General features: G+C 43.1%; 1 protein-coding gene across 2 annotated transcripts; it reads right to left on the bottom strand.

Annotated features, from left to right (window-relative positions):
* Positions 1 to 808: 808 nt before the first annotated feature.
* LOC138267596 (uncharacterized) lies at positions 809 to 5,926 on the bottom strand. 2 transcript variants are annotated; one of them, XR_011199831.1, is made up of 2 exons: positions 4,757 to 5,926; positions 809 to 2,688 (listed from the first exon to the last, which is right to left on the bottom strand). XR_011199831.1 is itself a non-coding variant. In XM_069216656.1 (2 exons), the coding sequence occupies exons 1-2, from the start codon at positions 4,351 to 4,353 to the stop codon at positions 2,577 to 2,579; spliced, it is 1,251 nt and encodes a 416-aa protein (XP_069072757.1). In that variant the 5' UTR covers positions 4,354 to 4,448; the 3' UTR covers positions 809 to 2,576. The 2 variants fall into 2 exon arrangements, 1 of the variants encoding a protein (XP_069072757.1); XM_069216656.1 differs by lacking the exon at positions 4,757 to 5,926 and adding an exon at positions 3,215 to 4,448.
* Between the last annotated feature and the right edge of the window lie 11,198 nt (positions 5,927 to 17,124).

Here is a 17,124-nt window from a genome sequence, read left to right as displayed (position 1 = left end):
GCCCATGCCTGTGGCATGGGCAGTGCAGGGACCCCCCTGCTCATCACCCTCAGAATGCACACTGTATTCTATGCAGACAGCGCACATTCCAAGGGTGCTGGTGAGCTACGGTATTGGCCTCAGCTTCCTTAAGGGAACCAAGACCAATGCCGAAGCACTGTTTCCGCCACTCAGCCTGGCGGGGATGTCATAATACAATGTTCTCACCAGTCAGCCCGGCGGGTACATTGGAATACAATGGGGGACACCATTGGCATGATGGCAGCATCCTCCTCGCAGCATTGGCGGTCCCGCTGTGGGACCGCCAAAGTCATAATGACCTCCTTAATCATAATAATTACACTCCCATAAGATTTCAGTGAAACCTCAATGCTTTGCAGATCTATTGTGAATTAAACAGATTTATTGATAATATGGAGAAAGCTTAGACTCAAACAATAAAATGTACAGGTTTGCAAATATAAGTATCTGAAATTATGTTTGCCAATAATCCTATATGGGACAAACATACAGCAAATTTGAGTCTCACTTTTAGCAACGGTAAATGACCTAAAAAGTTTTGAATCTTGTTTTAGGGGACACTTGGCAGAGCCTTCTAGGAAGGCAATTACTGGCACGCTTGTTCCACAAGCACTCAATGGAGCTAAGGTAATGGCCCTTGGTCAGAGAGTTGAGTAGGACTCCTCAAAAGCCTCTGTAAAAAGACTTTACTGAGGCTCCTGTAGTGCTTTCCTCTTATTTAGTTTCTAAGCACTAACATAACACAACAGAAATGCACTTCTGAGGTCAAAGAAGACTTTTATTGTTATTTTATTCTTCCCCAACCACAATGTTTATGAATGAATGACGAATTAGTAGCTTTCAAGTCCGCGTTAATCAAACAAAATATATCAGTTTGCAATATACACAGCAGGTTATATTTATAAGATATTGAATGCAAAGCAAAACAAATACTTCACCGTGTAGGAACTATTTACAGCTACATCTTTCTAAGGTCTGCAAGCTGATGACCCCTGTCAGCCGCGAGAAAGAGTGTCATCTACCCACACGGGATGCTGGCAGCTGGCGCCAAGCTCCAGCACGAGGTCCGGCAGATTCGAATCTGACTCTCTGCAGCCTGTTACATTCGTTTCAAAGGTGTGCCCCCTCCTCTCAGACCTGGGAAACTGAGCAAGCCTTTTGGAGACTGGCCAGGTCTCCAAGACTACTCCTGTTCCCAAGCTCAAGGGAAGAGAAACGACGCCCATGTACTCTCTCTTATCAGGTCTAGTCTACTGTGAGAGCAAAACATCTTGGTTCTCTGGTGCAAAAACACAGCTTGGAAAAATACAGAACTCCACGTTAAAGGCAATGGGCAGCTAACCTAAATATCAAATGCAATGTCATGTTAAAGGCAATAGGCAGCTAACCTAAATATCAAATGCAATGTCTAGTGTCATGTCAAAGCCAATAGGCATCTAAGCTGAATACAAAATGCAATGTCTTATATCATGTCAAAGCCCATAGGCAGCTGAGCTGAATATAAAATGCAATGTATAATATCATGTCAAAGCCAATAGGCAGCTGAGCTGAATACAAAATGCAATGTATAATATCATGTCAAAGCCAATAGGCAGTTAAGCTGAATACAAAATGTAATATATGATATCATGTCAAAGCCCATAGGCAGTTAAGCTGAATATCATGTTGAAGCCAATAGGCAGTTAAGCTGAATACAAAATGCAATATATAATATCATGTCAAAGCCCATAGGCAGAATATCTAATAGCATGTCAAAGTCAATAGGCAGCTAAATTGAATACATCATGTCAAAGTCAATAGGCATGCAATGTCAAAGCCAATAGGCGGCTAGACTGGATACAGCATGTCAAAGCCAATAGGCAGAATACAGAATGTAATGGCTAATGCAATGTCAAAGCCCATAGGCGGCTCAACTGAATATAGAAAGTAATGGCTAATGCCATGTCAAAGCCAAAAGGCACAATACAGAATGTAATGACTAATGCAATGTCAAAGCCCATAGGCGGCTAAACTGAATAAAACATACCATGTGCTACTGGTGAACATTGAGCAACTAATATGCGCAGTGGTGAAACACAAAGTCATTGGTCAAAACAAACTTTATCAAATGGCAGGACATTCCGCCCTTTGATCAATGAATTTTTGTTTCACATATCTCATATTTCAAAAAAAAAAAAAAAAAAAAAAAAAAAAAACATCAGCACAAAAAAAAACATTATGATCAAAGCAATCCCTGTAAAGCAATAGAAGTGAATTAACAGATTGATTTCATAACCTTTCACATCAGATACATCTACATAGAAAAGACTGGGCAATTTTTTTTTTTTTTTTTTTTCTTTTTTCTCTGAATGAGTCTCTAATTCAACAGTGTTAGCAATTTGATGTGGCATGAGTTCTGCTCATGTAAAGGTGCACGGTCCACTTGAAAGGTTTGCTGGAAGATAAGCAAAAGTCAGAGTTCCATACGAGAGGGGAAAAAAAAAAAAACACAGCAAACAAGTTGAACTTGAACTGAAGGCGCAGTTTGCGCAAAATGGATCCATGGTGCTGGCACTTTACTCAGCCAGGTTCAGGTTGGGGATTCGGTCCCTTCCCCGACCCCACACGCACACACCGGAAGGGGGACCACACAGCGCACTCAGGGACAGTGGCGAAACGTGGTAGGATCTGCAAAAGAAACAAGTATGACTTTTCTTGCAAATAACATTTTTCATTTAAACTGCACCCTTCCTCTTTCTTTCCCTGTTTTATAATCAGCAGGACGTTTTTGGGGCCCTTTGTTATATTCACTGCAGGTTCTGGAGGATCACTTGGGGCTTCAGCCCACACATCAGTACTGAGGTTTTTATCTGCTGCACCACAGCTTCCCTTTTCTTGCACTGTCAGAAGGGCTGGGGCAGACTCCTTCTTTACCAAACCTCCATTCACTGCATTTTTGCCAAGTTGGGCCATTCTGTCTCCAATTTGTATGAATGAATCAGATTCTTTTCTAGGTATCAGCATAATTTCGATTTTTCCTTGGTAATTTGCAGCAATCACTCTCCCTAAAACCTGATCAATTTGCCATTTCTGTTCTGGCAACTTTCCTCTCCCCAACTGCTCTGTGACTGCTTGCATGACAGATTGCTTTTGTGCGTGCTGCACAGTTTTTATCAAATCTAGGGGAATGTGCATCTCTCTCATCTCTGCCCACCTGTAAGTGGCCTTTTCACATTTCTGGGGCACCCACATAGCCATCCCCACTAAGGCAGAATTCTGGGTGAACACTTCTCTCTCTGCATTTTTCTCATTAACATCTGCAAGGTAATTGAACCAGTTAGGTACAAGCCATGTGGCTAAAACATCATCAAAGAACCAAAAATCAGCGTAAAAATGACACATCTCACGTAGCTCTTGCTTTAAAATCTGACACACATTATACAACGCTGTTCCTTCTACTGTGCCAGAAAGCAACATTTCAGTCAATGGATCATTAGTAAAACAAACATGCTTTTTATCTTCAGTAGACACGAATTCAAATGGTGCACACAATTTCATCGGTAATTCTTTTATCTGTGGTACTCTAGCCCTGTCTTGCAAGTACCAGATCCATTGTATGATTCTAGCTAGGGGCACTATTTTCTTTCCTTGTTCTTGAGTTACATGTACATAAGTATTTCCTTCTTGCACTGCGCAGAAACCTAAAGTCTGCATTATTTCATTTGCCAAATCACAAGCGCGCAGCTGCATATTATTTTTCACAGTGACCATATACAAAAGTGTTAGGATTTCTCTCAAATGAGGGCTATTCTTTTTCCAAAAATCAAACAAGCTAATGAAACTCGGGGTGTCTTGCTCTAAAATCTTTCCTTTTACTTGTGCATTTTGCAACGGTAACTCGTAAATCACATTCTGAGCTCTCTCGTCCCTGTTATCAGTTAAGGAATGCATATTGTCTGCCAAAAACCCTGGCTCACATGGAAACTCAGTGCAGCTCGGAGCTGTCTTAACCCCCTCATTACTGGAATGGGACAAGAAAGATTCTTCAAAAACAGCCCTTTTATAACTTTCAGTCGGGCTAATTTGCTCACGTAAATTCCTATTTTCATGTTCCAACTTCCTACATTTCTCCTGCATTTCTCTGTAAGCAGATAAAGGTATCCAGACCTTTCTGTCATCATTACTTCCAAAACACACGTTTTCTACATATATACAACGGGAATTATTTCTCAAAACAACATCAGGCATTTTAGCTACACATGCATTTTCTTCTGTAATTCCCCAAACAGAAAACAATTCACAGTTTTTCTTAGCACCATCAGGCAGTTCATCAACACATGTATTCTCAGACATGGTCTGCCGTGCTACTGTGATTCCCCAAACAGAAAACAATTTCTGTAATTCTCCAAACAACAAAAAAACAATTACACTTTTAAAGTGTGCACTTCGAAATCTACTAACTTGTCAAACCCCTTAATCACCTCTTAATGACCGACCCCACGACTCCAGGTACCAATTGTAGTGCTTTCCTCTTATTTAGTTTCTAAGCACTAACATAACACAACAGAAATGCACTTCTGAGGTCAAAGAAGACTTTTATTGTTATTTTATTCTTCCCCAACCACAATGTTTATGAATGAATGACGAATTAGTAGCTTTCAAGTCCGCGTTAATCAAACAAAATATATCAGTTTGCAATATACACAGCAGGTTATATTTATAAGATATTGAATGCAAAGCAAAACAAATACTTCACCGTGTAGGAACTATTTACAGCTACATCTTTCTAAGGTCTGCAAGCTGATGACCCCTGTCAGCCGCGAGAAAGAGTGTTATCTACCCACACGGGATGCTGGCAGCTGGCGCCAAGCTCCAGCACGAGGTCCGGCAGATTCGAATCTGACTCTCTGCAGCCTGTTACATTCGTTACAAAGGTGTGCCCCCTCCTCTCAGACCTGGGAAACTGAGCAAGCCTTTTGGAGACTGGCCAGGTCTCCAAGACTACTCCTGTTCCCAAGCTCAAGGGAAGAGAAACGACGCCCATGTACTCTCTCTTATCAGGTCTAGTCTACTGTGAGAGCAAAACATCTTGGTTCTCTGGTGCAAAAACACAGCTTGGAAAAATGCAGAACTCCACGTTAAAGGCAATGGGCAGCTAACCTAAATATCAAATGCAATGTCATGTTAAAGGCAATAGGCAGCTAACCTAAATATCAAATGCAATGTCTAGTGTCATGTCAAAGCCAATAGGCATCTAAGCTGAATACAAAATGCAATGTCTTATATCATGTCAAAGCCCATAGGCAGCTGAGCTGAATATAAAATGCAATGTATAATATCATGTCAAAGCCAATAGGCAGCTGAGCTGAATACAAAATGCAATGTATAATATCATGTCAAAGCCAATAGGCAGTTAAGCTGAATACAAAATGTAATATATGATATCATGTCAAAGCCCATAGGCAGTTAAGCTGAATATCATGTTGAAGCCAATAGGCAGTTAAGCTGAATACAAAATGCAATATATAATATCATGTCAAAGCCCATAGGCAGAATATCTAATAGCATGTCAAAGTCAATAGGCAGCTAAATTGAATACATCATGTCAAAGTCAATAGGCATGCAATGTCAAAGCCAATAGGCGGCTAGACTGGATACAGCATGTCAAAGCCAATAGGCAGAATACAGAATGTAATGGCTAATGCAATGTCAAAGCCCATAGGCGGCTCAACTGAATATAGAAAGTAATGGCTAATGCCATGTCAAAGCCAAAAGGCACAATACAGAATGTAATGACTAATGCAATGTCAAAGCCCATAGGCGGCTAAACTGAATAAAACATACCATGTGCTACTGGTGAACATTGAGCAACTAATATGCGCAGTGGTGAAACACAAAGTCATTGGTCAAAACAAACTTTATCAAATGGCAGGACAGCTCCCCAAAAGCTCAATGATACATGCAGTCAGGTTGAACCTTGGGCTCAACTGCAGAAGTCTATCAGAGCAATCCTGAGCATAAATTTTCTTTACAGTATTAAACAATGTTGCTGTGAGGAAAAACTATTTTCTTTTAATGCTGGTGATGTAAGGACACATGCTGATGAATTCTGGCTGCCTATTTGTAAATTAATTGGTAATTCTGAATTGGGAATAGACATTTTTTAGACAGATGGTCGGATGCCCCTAAAGAAGTTAATAAATATGTTTTGAGATGGGGTAAGGACTCAGGGCTTCATTACGAGCTGCCACACTCATGTTGGCGGTTGGACTGCAGCCTCCAGGTGGTCAGACTGCCCAATTACAACCCTAGCGGGCAGTTCCTGACAGCATGACAATGGCCAGAGTTGTACTTAGCTAGGGCAGTGCTGAATTCAATGCTGCCTGGCTAATTACAAATCCCCTTTCTTTCTGTAGTGGTTTCACCAACATGGAAAGGCTGGTGGTGAGGGTGTGCCGGGGGATGTAGAGGGGCCCTGCACTGCCCATTCCCTTGGCCCCCTCTGCCCATCACCATCGGAATGCGCACTCTCTACTTTGCAGATGGTGCACATACCAAGGGTGCTGGTCAGCCCCCTCTGTGCAACAAGACAAAACTCGGCTACTTTCAGGGAGCCGAGTGCTACCTCGTTGCATTATTCCTGCCACTCTGGCTGGCAGGAATGCTCTATTGCATTGTTCACGATGGTCAGACCGGCGGGAACGTTGTAATAGGGCAGAGGGACACCACCGCCATGGAGGTGGCATCTTTCCTGCCAGTTTGGAGGTCCCATGGTGGGATTGCCGATCTCCCAATGAGTCCTCATTTGTCAGTGACCTTAGACAAATAAGGAAAAGTCCTCTGGATCATCAAGATTTCTGAAAGAATAATCTACAGATTACTTTACAGATGTCCTCATCATGAGATTGGCGGTCCCACCGCGGGGCCTCCAAACTCGGGGGAAGACGCCATTGCCATGGTAGTGGCGTCCCCCTGCCCTATTACAATGTTCCCGTCGGACCATCAGGAATATTGCAATAGATCACTCCCGCCAGTCAGACTGGCAGGAACAGTGCTACGAGATAGCACTCGCTCCAAACTATGGGGCATATTTATATTCTGTTTGCGCCGGAATTGCGTCATTTTTTTTTACGCAAATCTGACGCAAAGCTAACTCCATATTTATACTTTGGCGTTAGACCCGTCTAGCGCCAAAGATCTTGGAGTTAGCGTCATTTTTTAGCGTGGACACCTACCTTGCGTTAATGATATGCAAGGTAGGCGTTCCCGTCTAAAAAATGACTCCAAGGCATGTGCGCTTTATTTAAACTCCCGTGCAAAAATGGCGCACGGGAGTTGGCGGGTCAAAAAAAATGACATCCAGACGCTTTTGCGTCATTTTTTAGCGCCTGGTCAGGGCAGGCGTTAAGGGACCTGTGGGCTCGGAAGGAGCCCAGAGGTGCCCTCCCATGCCCCCAGGGACACCCCCTGCCATTGGGCAAGGGGGCATGACTCCTGTCTTTGCTAAGACAGGAGTCATGTCAATGGAGGGTGGGAGTCAAATAAAATGGCGCTAATCGGGTTGAGGCAGATTTTTTGCCTCAGACCGACTTGCCCCATTTTTTGACGCCCAAGCTCCATTTTCCCCTACGCTGGCGCTGCCTGGTGTGGGTCATTTTTTTTGACACACACCAGTCAGCTGCGCCGGCTAACATCATTCCATAAATAAGGCGCCCGCATGGTGCTTTGGAATGGCGTTAGCCGGCGTTATTTTTTTTGACGCACAACTGCGTTGGCGGAGTTGTGCGTCAAAAAGTATAAATATGGCCCTATGAGTCAGGATCAAGCTTACGTTAAGATGTGGGGATGTTTCTCTTGGATTTCTATTTCATTTATACAAGTACATAAGAAATGTTTCATCATATGTATGCTTAAATGGTTTTATTTAGGATTGTATATATGTATGGTGCTTTAGTGCACTATATTTTAAGATTTGTTTTTCCATAAGAATTTATTATTCGAACTAAAATACATTTTAACACAAAAAAGGTTCTGATTGTATGCTACAACCAGATGATCAGAAGATTAAGCATCCTTTATCTTCACGCAGAGACTCCACTCGAGGTAATATGTGATAATCAAACTATTACCTGAATACGTTGTTGGGTATAACTAGGTTTGAGGACAGTTGGGAGTTGGATCGAGAAGGGAAATCTCATTGCTTGGGATCAAGTATGCAATGAAAGCAAAAACTAACTTGAATGGCATAGAGTTTCATATATGCAAATTAAAGTTAGAATACATAATCTCCCAATAGATGAAAACGAATCTCAGATTTCCATAGTCACAACACGTGTCATGATATCGGTCAATGGATTCAAAATCTCTGTAATCTGAACTATAAGCAAGATGGAATGATGCACAAAAATAAGAGATAATGGGAAAGACCAGATTAACTCTTGAATGAATAGGATTTGGGTAGAAGCTTCAGATCACGGTAACAAAGCATTAAGGGGTGCTAACTTTAAGAACATTATTTGCACAGTAACTCATATATTGTATGTCCCAACTTTCTACAGTAAAAAAAACAGATTTTTTCTGATCAATGCTCAAGATAATCAAGACAGGGGCACAAAAATACAGATATCTTGGAACTCCATATTTTCCTATAGAAGTAATTTGATGGAGAAAACTGTGATCCCAGATAATGTGTTAATACTATTAGGGAGTTCTAAACGCCTTTGCATAACCACCATAGCTAGGTTCAGGTGGCCGTTTATTGTGATGGTTGTAGCCCATTCACAGATAAATAGATGTTAGAAAGCAAAAGACCCACCCTTGTTTGATTCACGGTTACAGAAAATGAGTAAGATCAGTTAGACCGAAAACATCTATTATAAAAGAATGGTTTGCTCTATGAATATGACAAAATGGGGTTGAAATCAAATCTAACAAGTGCACTTTATGCAATAAGTTGATATTTATTGATCCATGATTTTGCATTACTTCAATTTCTTGTGTTTATGTATTTTGGTTATGAAATCTTTGTCTAAGCAGAAAACAAATTAAAACAAGCATTTGCAATGTGATAGGTCTCGCTTTAGTGAGAGTTAAAGCTATTAGCATTGTAAATGGTAATGTCTTTTACCTACGTGCTTTGGTTCGGAGTGTAGTGGATGTCTGAACAGAGATGCAGCTGCAACACTGCCTAGAAGAATAAGAATGGGGAATTTCCACTAGGAACAGAGATACAGCTGCAGCACTGCCCGAGGACTTAGAATGGAGGAGTTACCGATGGGACCGGAGAAGCAGCTGCAGTACTGCCTATAGGATTAAGAATGAGGATTTACCACTAGGACCAGAGAAGCAGGTGCAACTCTGTTCAGAGGACTTTAGAATGAGGAAGACTGAAAATGGATGAGTGTGTGTCTGCCGGATGATAAGAAATATGCACACAGAGCCAATCATTTCTAAAACTGCAGTGGAGGGAAAAGTGGCTTGGAAACCATCAATTAAGTATACCTGAGCAGAGGCACAAGAACAAATGAAACCTGAAACATTTGTACCTTTCTAAACACTGTTTTCACTGCTGTAGTGTGAAAAAATTGCTATGGACAATCACAAGAACACTAAGACCCTGATATAAGAAAAATGGCGCTGCACCCAGTGCAGCAGCATTTTTCTTTCGCCCATTAGCGCCCCCCTAATGCCACCATATGCGCACATTATCTAAGATATGGTAGCAGTAAGGGAAACTATTGTCAAAATTTGTGATGCTAGTTTGGAGCTTTGCAGGATTAGCATCAACATTTTTTATGCTAATCCTGGAAAGCCCACTGAGGCCAATTGAAAAGAATGGCATGCCTCCTTTTAACCCCTGTTCTGAGCAGGCATTAAAAGTGCCAAAATAAATAAGGCAAAGAAAACTTTTAGATTTCTTTGCTCTATTTTATTGGAACCCCCCCCCCCCCCATGAGGGGAACGCCTCCTTTGAATACACTATGCCTGGCGCTGGTGTCATGTAGCTCAAAGGGTTGCAAATTGGCTATTTTGGCCTAATTGGGCCACCTTAGCATCAATAAATAACATGAATGTGGGGCAAGGAGGTGCTAGGAGATCTTAAATCAGCCCCTCAGGCTGCAATGCCCAGCCAGGAGGAGGTGCCATCACATACTGTAACAGGAAGAAGTGTGAACACTCATGAACATTGTGTGATGGGCAACAAAATTTTCTCTTAGTGAAATTGCCTGGGAAGGAACTAAGCACATAGAGGAGGGGACATTTAGAAAAAAAATGCACCAATAAAAAGGAAGCATTTAGTACAAGCACAACAAAGAGTGAATTGCACTAGTGGGCATGGTTAAAGTCCATAGACTGAATACAGCATGTCTTGCAGACAGCGCATGTGTGCTACCTACGCTAGACCTAAAAATGGATGCAAGGATGCATTTCATGCTAAATTATGGCTCTAAATGCTGGATTTGCATTTCTCATAATTACATGTAATTTATTGTAATTTCCCAAAATTTAACATTATTATGCAAAAGCAAATTATGAACATTTCACTGTCTCACTACTGTTACAAAGAGACCAGATATGTACTGTAGAGTCAACAATGACACAATGGAGTCCGGCTGCTCTTACTTTTCATGCAGCTAGCTCTGTTTTTTTAAATGTATCTTCCCTTTCAGTTTTCAAATCTAAGAAAAAACACTTTTATCCAGGCTATTTCTAAATTTTGTTAGAAGTATTTGTTTTTTAGCTACCAAACACACAAAATAGCTACATTTTTTCTTTTCATTTTTTGAGCTTAGAAAATACCCAGTTTAGATCCATGTTTTAGCAAAGTGTTCATTGTTTCTTTCTGCTAATATTCAACATGCAAAGCAGAAAATGCAAGTATATGTAGGAGAAACCCACCCCCTGCCTTTCCACAGAACAACCCCCTACAGCTTTTTTCATATAACAGTCTGGGATAAATCTTTGCCTATATGTGTCATAAAGAAATGTATTATGCCTGTGCTTTAATTCTGGCTGACATGGACCTGCTTCCAGCAGTGCTCGAAATAAGGCTGTGTTCATTGCACTGCATTGTATATTTGCAGAATTGAGGCATGGCAAGGGGAGTGAGAGTTGAATCACCTTAATTACCCCGAGCAAGGAAGCCACACACTAAACCTTGTTCAGATCTCAGCCAGAGGTGGATTTAGGGTCCTAGCAAGCTCACCTCTACACCTCCTGCTCATTTAACATTTTCCGTCATTCTTACAAAGTCAGATGTCTTTGATGAGTCTTCAAGGTCTTGACACCACTCAACCAGACCGGCAAATGATCTTTGGCAATGTGACCTCCGTGTCCCTCTGGTCATAGGGGACAAGCTGGCACATCTGATGTGACTGATGAATCACTGGGATCTGGACTGCGTTGGGTGGACCAGAAGTGTGTTGCGTTTCTAGTTACTAACTTCTCAGGGCAAGATGCTGTAAACATGCTCCCCTTGATATCTGTGACATGGTGAGTTTGGGTGCTGAAAGGAATGCCTACTTTATTCTGTTGCCTTTGCTTGGCTGTCACCCGGACAACAGACATAAAGAGTGTCACTTGTGCTCTTTGCCTGGTGTCAGCTTGATCCTTCATTGTCTTTTTCTTTTTCGGTTCATGACTTTGACTGCATCAGAGTCTATGGGTCACTCTAACATCCAATCTGGTATCTTGGTATGCACAGATTGTTCAAACATTAGCGTGGCTAGACTTTCTCCCATTGTTGAGTTTGAGGTGGTTCAGTATGTTCCCAGAACCTTGCAGAGGGCATCTTCCAGCACAAGTCCCTTTTTGCACCTTTTGTTTGAGTGTTACCATGAGTCACTCCACAATTCCATTGGCTTGTGGCCAAAGTGGAGTTATGTGTTGATGTCTAATGTCTAGGCACTTCATTAAGTTTTTGAATTCTTTGTTGGTGAATGGTGGCCCATTTTCCAATTTCAAAACCAAGGGTGATTCCCAGGTTGCAAAGGATTTGTTGAGGATTTTGAGGACCTTGGCAGTGCTGATGGAGGAGAATGCCGACCAACCGGAAGCTGGAGAATTAATCGACTAGTACTAACAGGTATTTTCGGATTCTATGGGGCTAAAAAAATAACTGCTATTCTTTCCCATAAACCCTCTGGCATCTCTGACATTTCTAGTGATAGAGAGGGTGTGGCTGTTGGGAGGCAGGTGCATAGGTGGCATTTCTGAAGTTCCATCTCCACCATGGAGTCTAGTCCTAGAAACCACAGTCTGTCTCGGCGTGCCCTCTTGGTGGCAACTGTCCAGTGCTGTCCTTACTGGGCCAAATCAATGGCATATTTGTGGAGTGTCTAGGGGATCACTATCCATGATCCTCTCAAGATTATTCCATCACAGTGGCTTCCAGTTAATTTCTGATATTATAGAATTCTCTGATTTCCACCAAGTATTCGCTCCACTCCTTGCTGTGTTTTCAATTGTTTTGCTTGATGAGAAGTAGTCAGCTGGATTGTGCTCCTTGCTAGGCTTGCGAGTGATTGTGCAGTTGTATTCTTGGAGGTGCATTCCCCACCGTTCAATCTGGGGGACATTTTGGGTTTAGGATTCACAAAGATGGTTAGAAGGGTTTGATGGTCAGTGATGATGGTGAACTTCTTTCCATATCCAGAAGACATGAAAGTGTTCACAGGCCCATACCACTTCACAACTTTCTTTCTCTGGTTGGGAATGGGACTGGCTTCGGCTGGCATATGCAAGTATGTGACATTGAGCATCCAAGGTACCAGAGTTTTAAGCTAGGATGGCACCCAGCCCCACTGGGCTTTCATCCACTGCCAACTCAGCATACAGTTTGTGGTTGGAATAGGCCATGACCGTGGCCTTGGCTAGAGCAGATTTGATTTGCTGGAAACTCCTTTTACAGTCCAAGACTACTGGAAGGGCACTCCTTGCCTTGTGAGGTGTTGGAAGGAAGCTCTGATTGTGGTGTAGTGTCTGATGTACCTCACACAGTAGCTGGCCATGCCTAGGAAGGAGACAGGAATGAGGACTGGTGGGTTGGCAGAAGTGAGGCCAGCTATTTTGTCAGGGTTGCGTGTCATGCCCTATTCTGAGAAGATGTGTTCAAATAACTTCAGCTTGGCCTTGTGGAATTCACATTTGCCAGAGTTGAGGTGAGACGAGCATTGCAGCAAAGATAGCTAATTTTAGTGAATCATCGTGCGCTGTGCGGGTAATTCTGAAAACAAGAATGTTATTGCTGTAGTTAAGTGCATTGTGTACAGTTGAAGATTACTTTTTGAAAGGTTTCTGCTGCGGATGAGATGCCGAAGTTCAGCCTCTTATACCAGAACAAACCCAAGTGAGTAGTAAATATTGTGGTGTACAAGCATTGGTCCTCCAGCTCAATCTGATGGTATCTTTTATTGAGGTCTAGTTTGGAGAAGAGTTTCGATTCACTGAATTGAGTGATCATGTCTGTGATGTGTGGCCGTGGATAATGTTATTTTTCTTTGGTTTCATTAGGTTTGCACATATCTAAACATACGGGACGGCCACTGGATTGTTCTTCTTTGGGCCGACCACGATGGGAGACACCCGTGGAGTGGGGCCCTCCGATGGTTCTATGATCGCATGGCTGAGGAAATTGTTAATTTTTCTTTTCACTGCATTCTGTAGATGGAGGGCGACTTTTCTGTCTTGCTGAAATACTGGGTGGAGGCTCTCATGTATGTTGAGGTGGACACAGGTATTTTTCAGCTTTCCTAATACTTTGAAGTGGGCCAGGAAAAGGCAAGTTATATCGGGTCCTGTTTTAAGGCTTGAACTTGATAGAAATTAGTCCCATTATCGCTACCATGATGGAGCTGGAAAGGCAAGCTCTAGATTTCTTTCCTAATAGCATCTGAATGGTTGCCATAGGGATTTCTTACTGCAGGACAAGGTTGTCATGAAGGAGCCATGGCTGTGTAGTGGTTTAGACGTGGCTTAGGTAAAGACTCTTAAAGGTGAGTGTCTGAGGTGTGGCACCAGGGCGAGAGTGGTAAATTGATTTGAAGGACATGACATTGATTGATGTTTTATTGATAATGATTAAACGGTACGTGAGGGTGGCTGTGAATTTCCCTAGTTATCATATAGGTGTATCTTCACCCCAGACATGTATCTGTCTTTGAGGCTCAAACACTTGTACATAGCTTCGAAGGGTGAGTAGATGCTGACAATATCAGTTGATGCTCCACTGTTGATAATGAAGTTCAAGAGGGGCCCATTCAGGGAGGTGGCAATGTGATGGAAGCTGAGTTCTGGTTGGAGCACCCTCCTCATTTTGCCTGGTTTTTGCTGCAACTTTGACTGAAGTGCACTGGGTTCCTGCTAACCAGATCTCCAGTGCCAGTGTTCCTTCTCCAAAACAAGACACCTAGGGCCATCTGTACGAACACATTTTCCCATAGGCACAGAATGGGTAAAAACCTTTGATACATCTGGCCCCTAGTCACTTGAACCCCAAGTGTCCAGACCATTCAGCAACTCTGTAAAGCACTAGTAAACGGCACCTCTAGTACAAAAGGCATAAGTGCTAAAGAGGGTTCCTGAGAGCTACAGCACAACTTGTGCCACTCTAAGGGACCTAGGGCCAGATGTAGCAAGCAGTTTTGCCCATTCTGTGTCTATGGGAAAATGTGTTCATACATATGGCCCCTAGTTCCAACCTCATGCAGACTGACATTGTAGGATTCATGACAACGTGCTCCCAAAAAGTGAAACCATGACATGGCACATGGCCTATGTGCCATGTCCCTGAAACATTGCATGTAATATTTTAAGTCACCCGTACAGCAGGTCTTAAAGCCCTAAGGCAGTGCGCATTATATTACATGTGTGGACATATCTGCAACAGCAGCTATGCCCCTGCTATGTCTTTGTCGATTTTTAGACATAGTAAGTAAACAGGGAAGTCATTTAAAATACAGCTGCTGAACACTGGTCAATACGAGTTCCTCAGCTACAAGATGACTTCACTAGAAACAGGGATGTTTTGGTATCTAGTATTAATAAACCCTCACTGATTCCAGTGATGTATTTATTAACACATGCACCTAGAGGGCACCTTAGATCTGCTCCCTGAAAATCTACCAACTGCTGGTGGGCTAACTGACTAGTTCTAGCCAGCCTTCCACCAACAGAGAAGATGCTGACCCTGAGGGTGAGAGCTTTTGCTCTCTGGAGGTCAGAAACAAAGACTGCTTTGGCTGGGGTGTTACACACCCCTCCCAACAGGATGATCTGCAAATCTGCATTCCAAGGCAGGAGGCTTCAAAGAAGCCCACCATCTTTGGTATCAGAGGGAGATGCTGACCCCACTGCCCCCAGGCGCATTTGGCACCTGGACAGGGAGGAAAATTAGCTATGCAGGAGCAGTGTTGCATTTCCAGATTGGACACACCTCTAGGGTGACCAGCCTGAAGTGAACACAGCATTTTGTGTGTGGTGGAATTAGGAATTCTGTGACAGGGTGGTGCCTACTCCCCAAAGGAATTGGTCATCTATTGGCTACTACCCTTTACTCCCCTTAACATCTCCTAAATTTAATATTTAGGGGACCCCTAGGTTCCAGGAAAACAGATCTTTGCTAGATGCAAAAGAAGGAGGGGACAAGAAGCCTGATGAACCTGAGAACAGAGGGGCACAACAGACTTGGCGCCAACCCTTCTAGCCTGTCTGCTATACCCATCCCTTGAGGAGCAACTGACCTGTCCTGCAGCCTTCAAGAAACCAGGAGAGCTGCCAGTGCTTTGCAAATCACCATGAAAAGCTACTTTGGGGCAGGGGAGCTGCCTCCCTGCATCTGCAGACAACCCAAGAAAGAACTGTGAGTACCAGGACCACCATAAACCTGATGCCGGATATCTGCACTGCACCCAAGCTGTTTAGCCTGAGCTGAAGTGGGTCAACGGTGTCAACGTGGTTCTCACACCCTTCAGAGCTCACCTTGTATTCACCCATTGTGGATTTCCCAATGGCTTCTGCAGCCTTTTTCTACAGACCCCCACTTCACTGCGACCGTCTCCGGTGATGGAGAGCCGATGGTCCACTGCACCTCTGCACCCGGACGCCCAGAAGTAAGGAGAAGAGGACTACTGGTGCCCCTATATCCCCCAGGCTTGTGAGACCTGAGCCCACTTATTGGTTCAGCAGGACTGGATCCTCAATCCACACCTGCAGCCTGTTTCTGTGGGCCCCCTCCACCATGACTATCACTGGTGATGATAAACCCGATGGTCCAAACGACCTCTACATTCGGACACTCCAGACTGAGGAAAACTGGACCACCGGTGTCCCTACCATCCCAAGCATCGGAAGAACTGAACCCCCTCAGTGGTTCACACAGACTGGACTCTCAGCCCACTCCTGCATCACCTTTGTGACTGGACTGATCTCCATAGACGGGGCACCTGACGCTGAACTGCACCACTGAACCCCACCATCCAGTGTTGCCCAAGGTGACCAGTTGATGTGCCCTAGGACACTGCCCCATACTTACCTTAAGTCAAGAAGACTGGTCCTGTAAGTTGCTGTGAAGTACCTATTTACCATGTATTTTTCTCTCCCATAGAATAACAGTGCAGCTACAAAATAATAAGGTGTGTCAGCTTTTGAAAACTCAAAAAATTCCTATGTCAAAAAGTACTCACCTGATTCCAGTGATCTTGATATTTAAAGTTATATAAAAGTATGTGTTATTTTCATAAAATGATATTGCATTTCTTTGTTGAGTGTGTGGCTCACTTAGGCCCATATTTATACTCATTTTGCGCTGATTAGCGTAATTTTTTTTATGCTAATTCAGTGAAAACCTAACTCCATATTTATACTTATCGTCATTTTCTTGACGTGAATTCTACCTTGTGTCAATGAGATGGAAAGTAGGCGTTCCCATCCAGAAAAGGACGTTATGGCCTTTGCGCCATATTTATACCCTGTGCTAAAATCCAGCACGGGGATAGGGGCCTTAAATAATGGTGCTAAGCTTGCTTAGTGCCATTATTTAACGCCTGGGTGTGAACAGGGGCAAGGGGACCTGTAAGCATATTTCCAAGGTCACTGACCATGGAAAGTGCCAACATGTGCCCTTCC

Source organism: Pleurodeles waltl, chromosome 12 (genome assembly GCF_031143425.1).
Source record: "Pleurodeles waltl isolate 20211129_DDA chromosome 12, aPleWal1.hap1.20221129, whole genome shotgun sequence".
NCBI classification, from domain to species: domain Eukaryota; kingdom Metazoa; phylum Chordata; class Amphibia; order Caudata; family Salamandridae; genus Pleurodeles; species Pleurodeles waltl.
The sequence above is the reverse complement of the archived record's forward strand: the minus strand, read 5'-3'. Positions and strand labels throughout refer to the sequence as shown.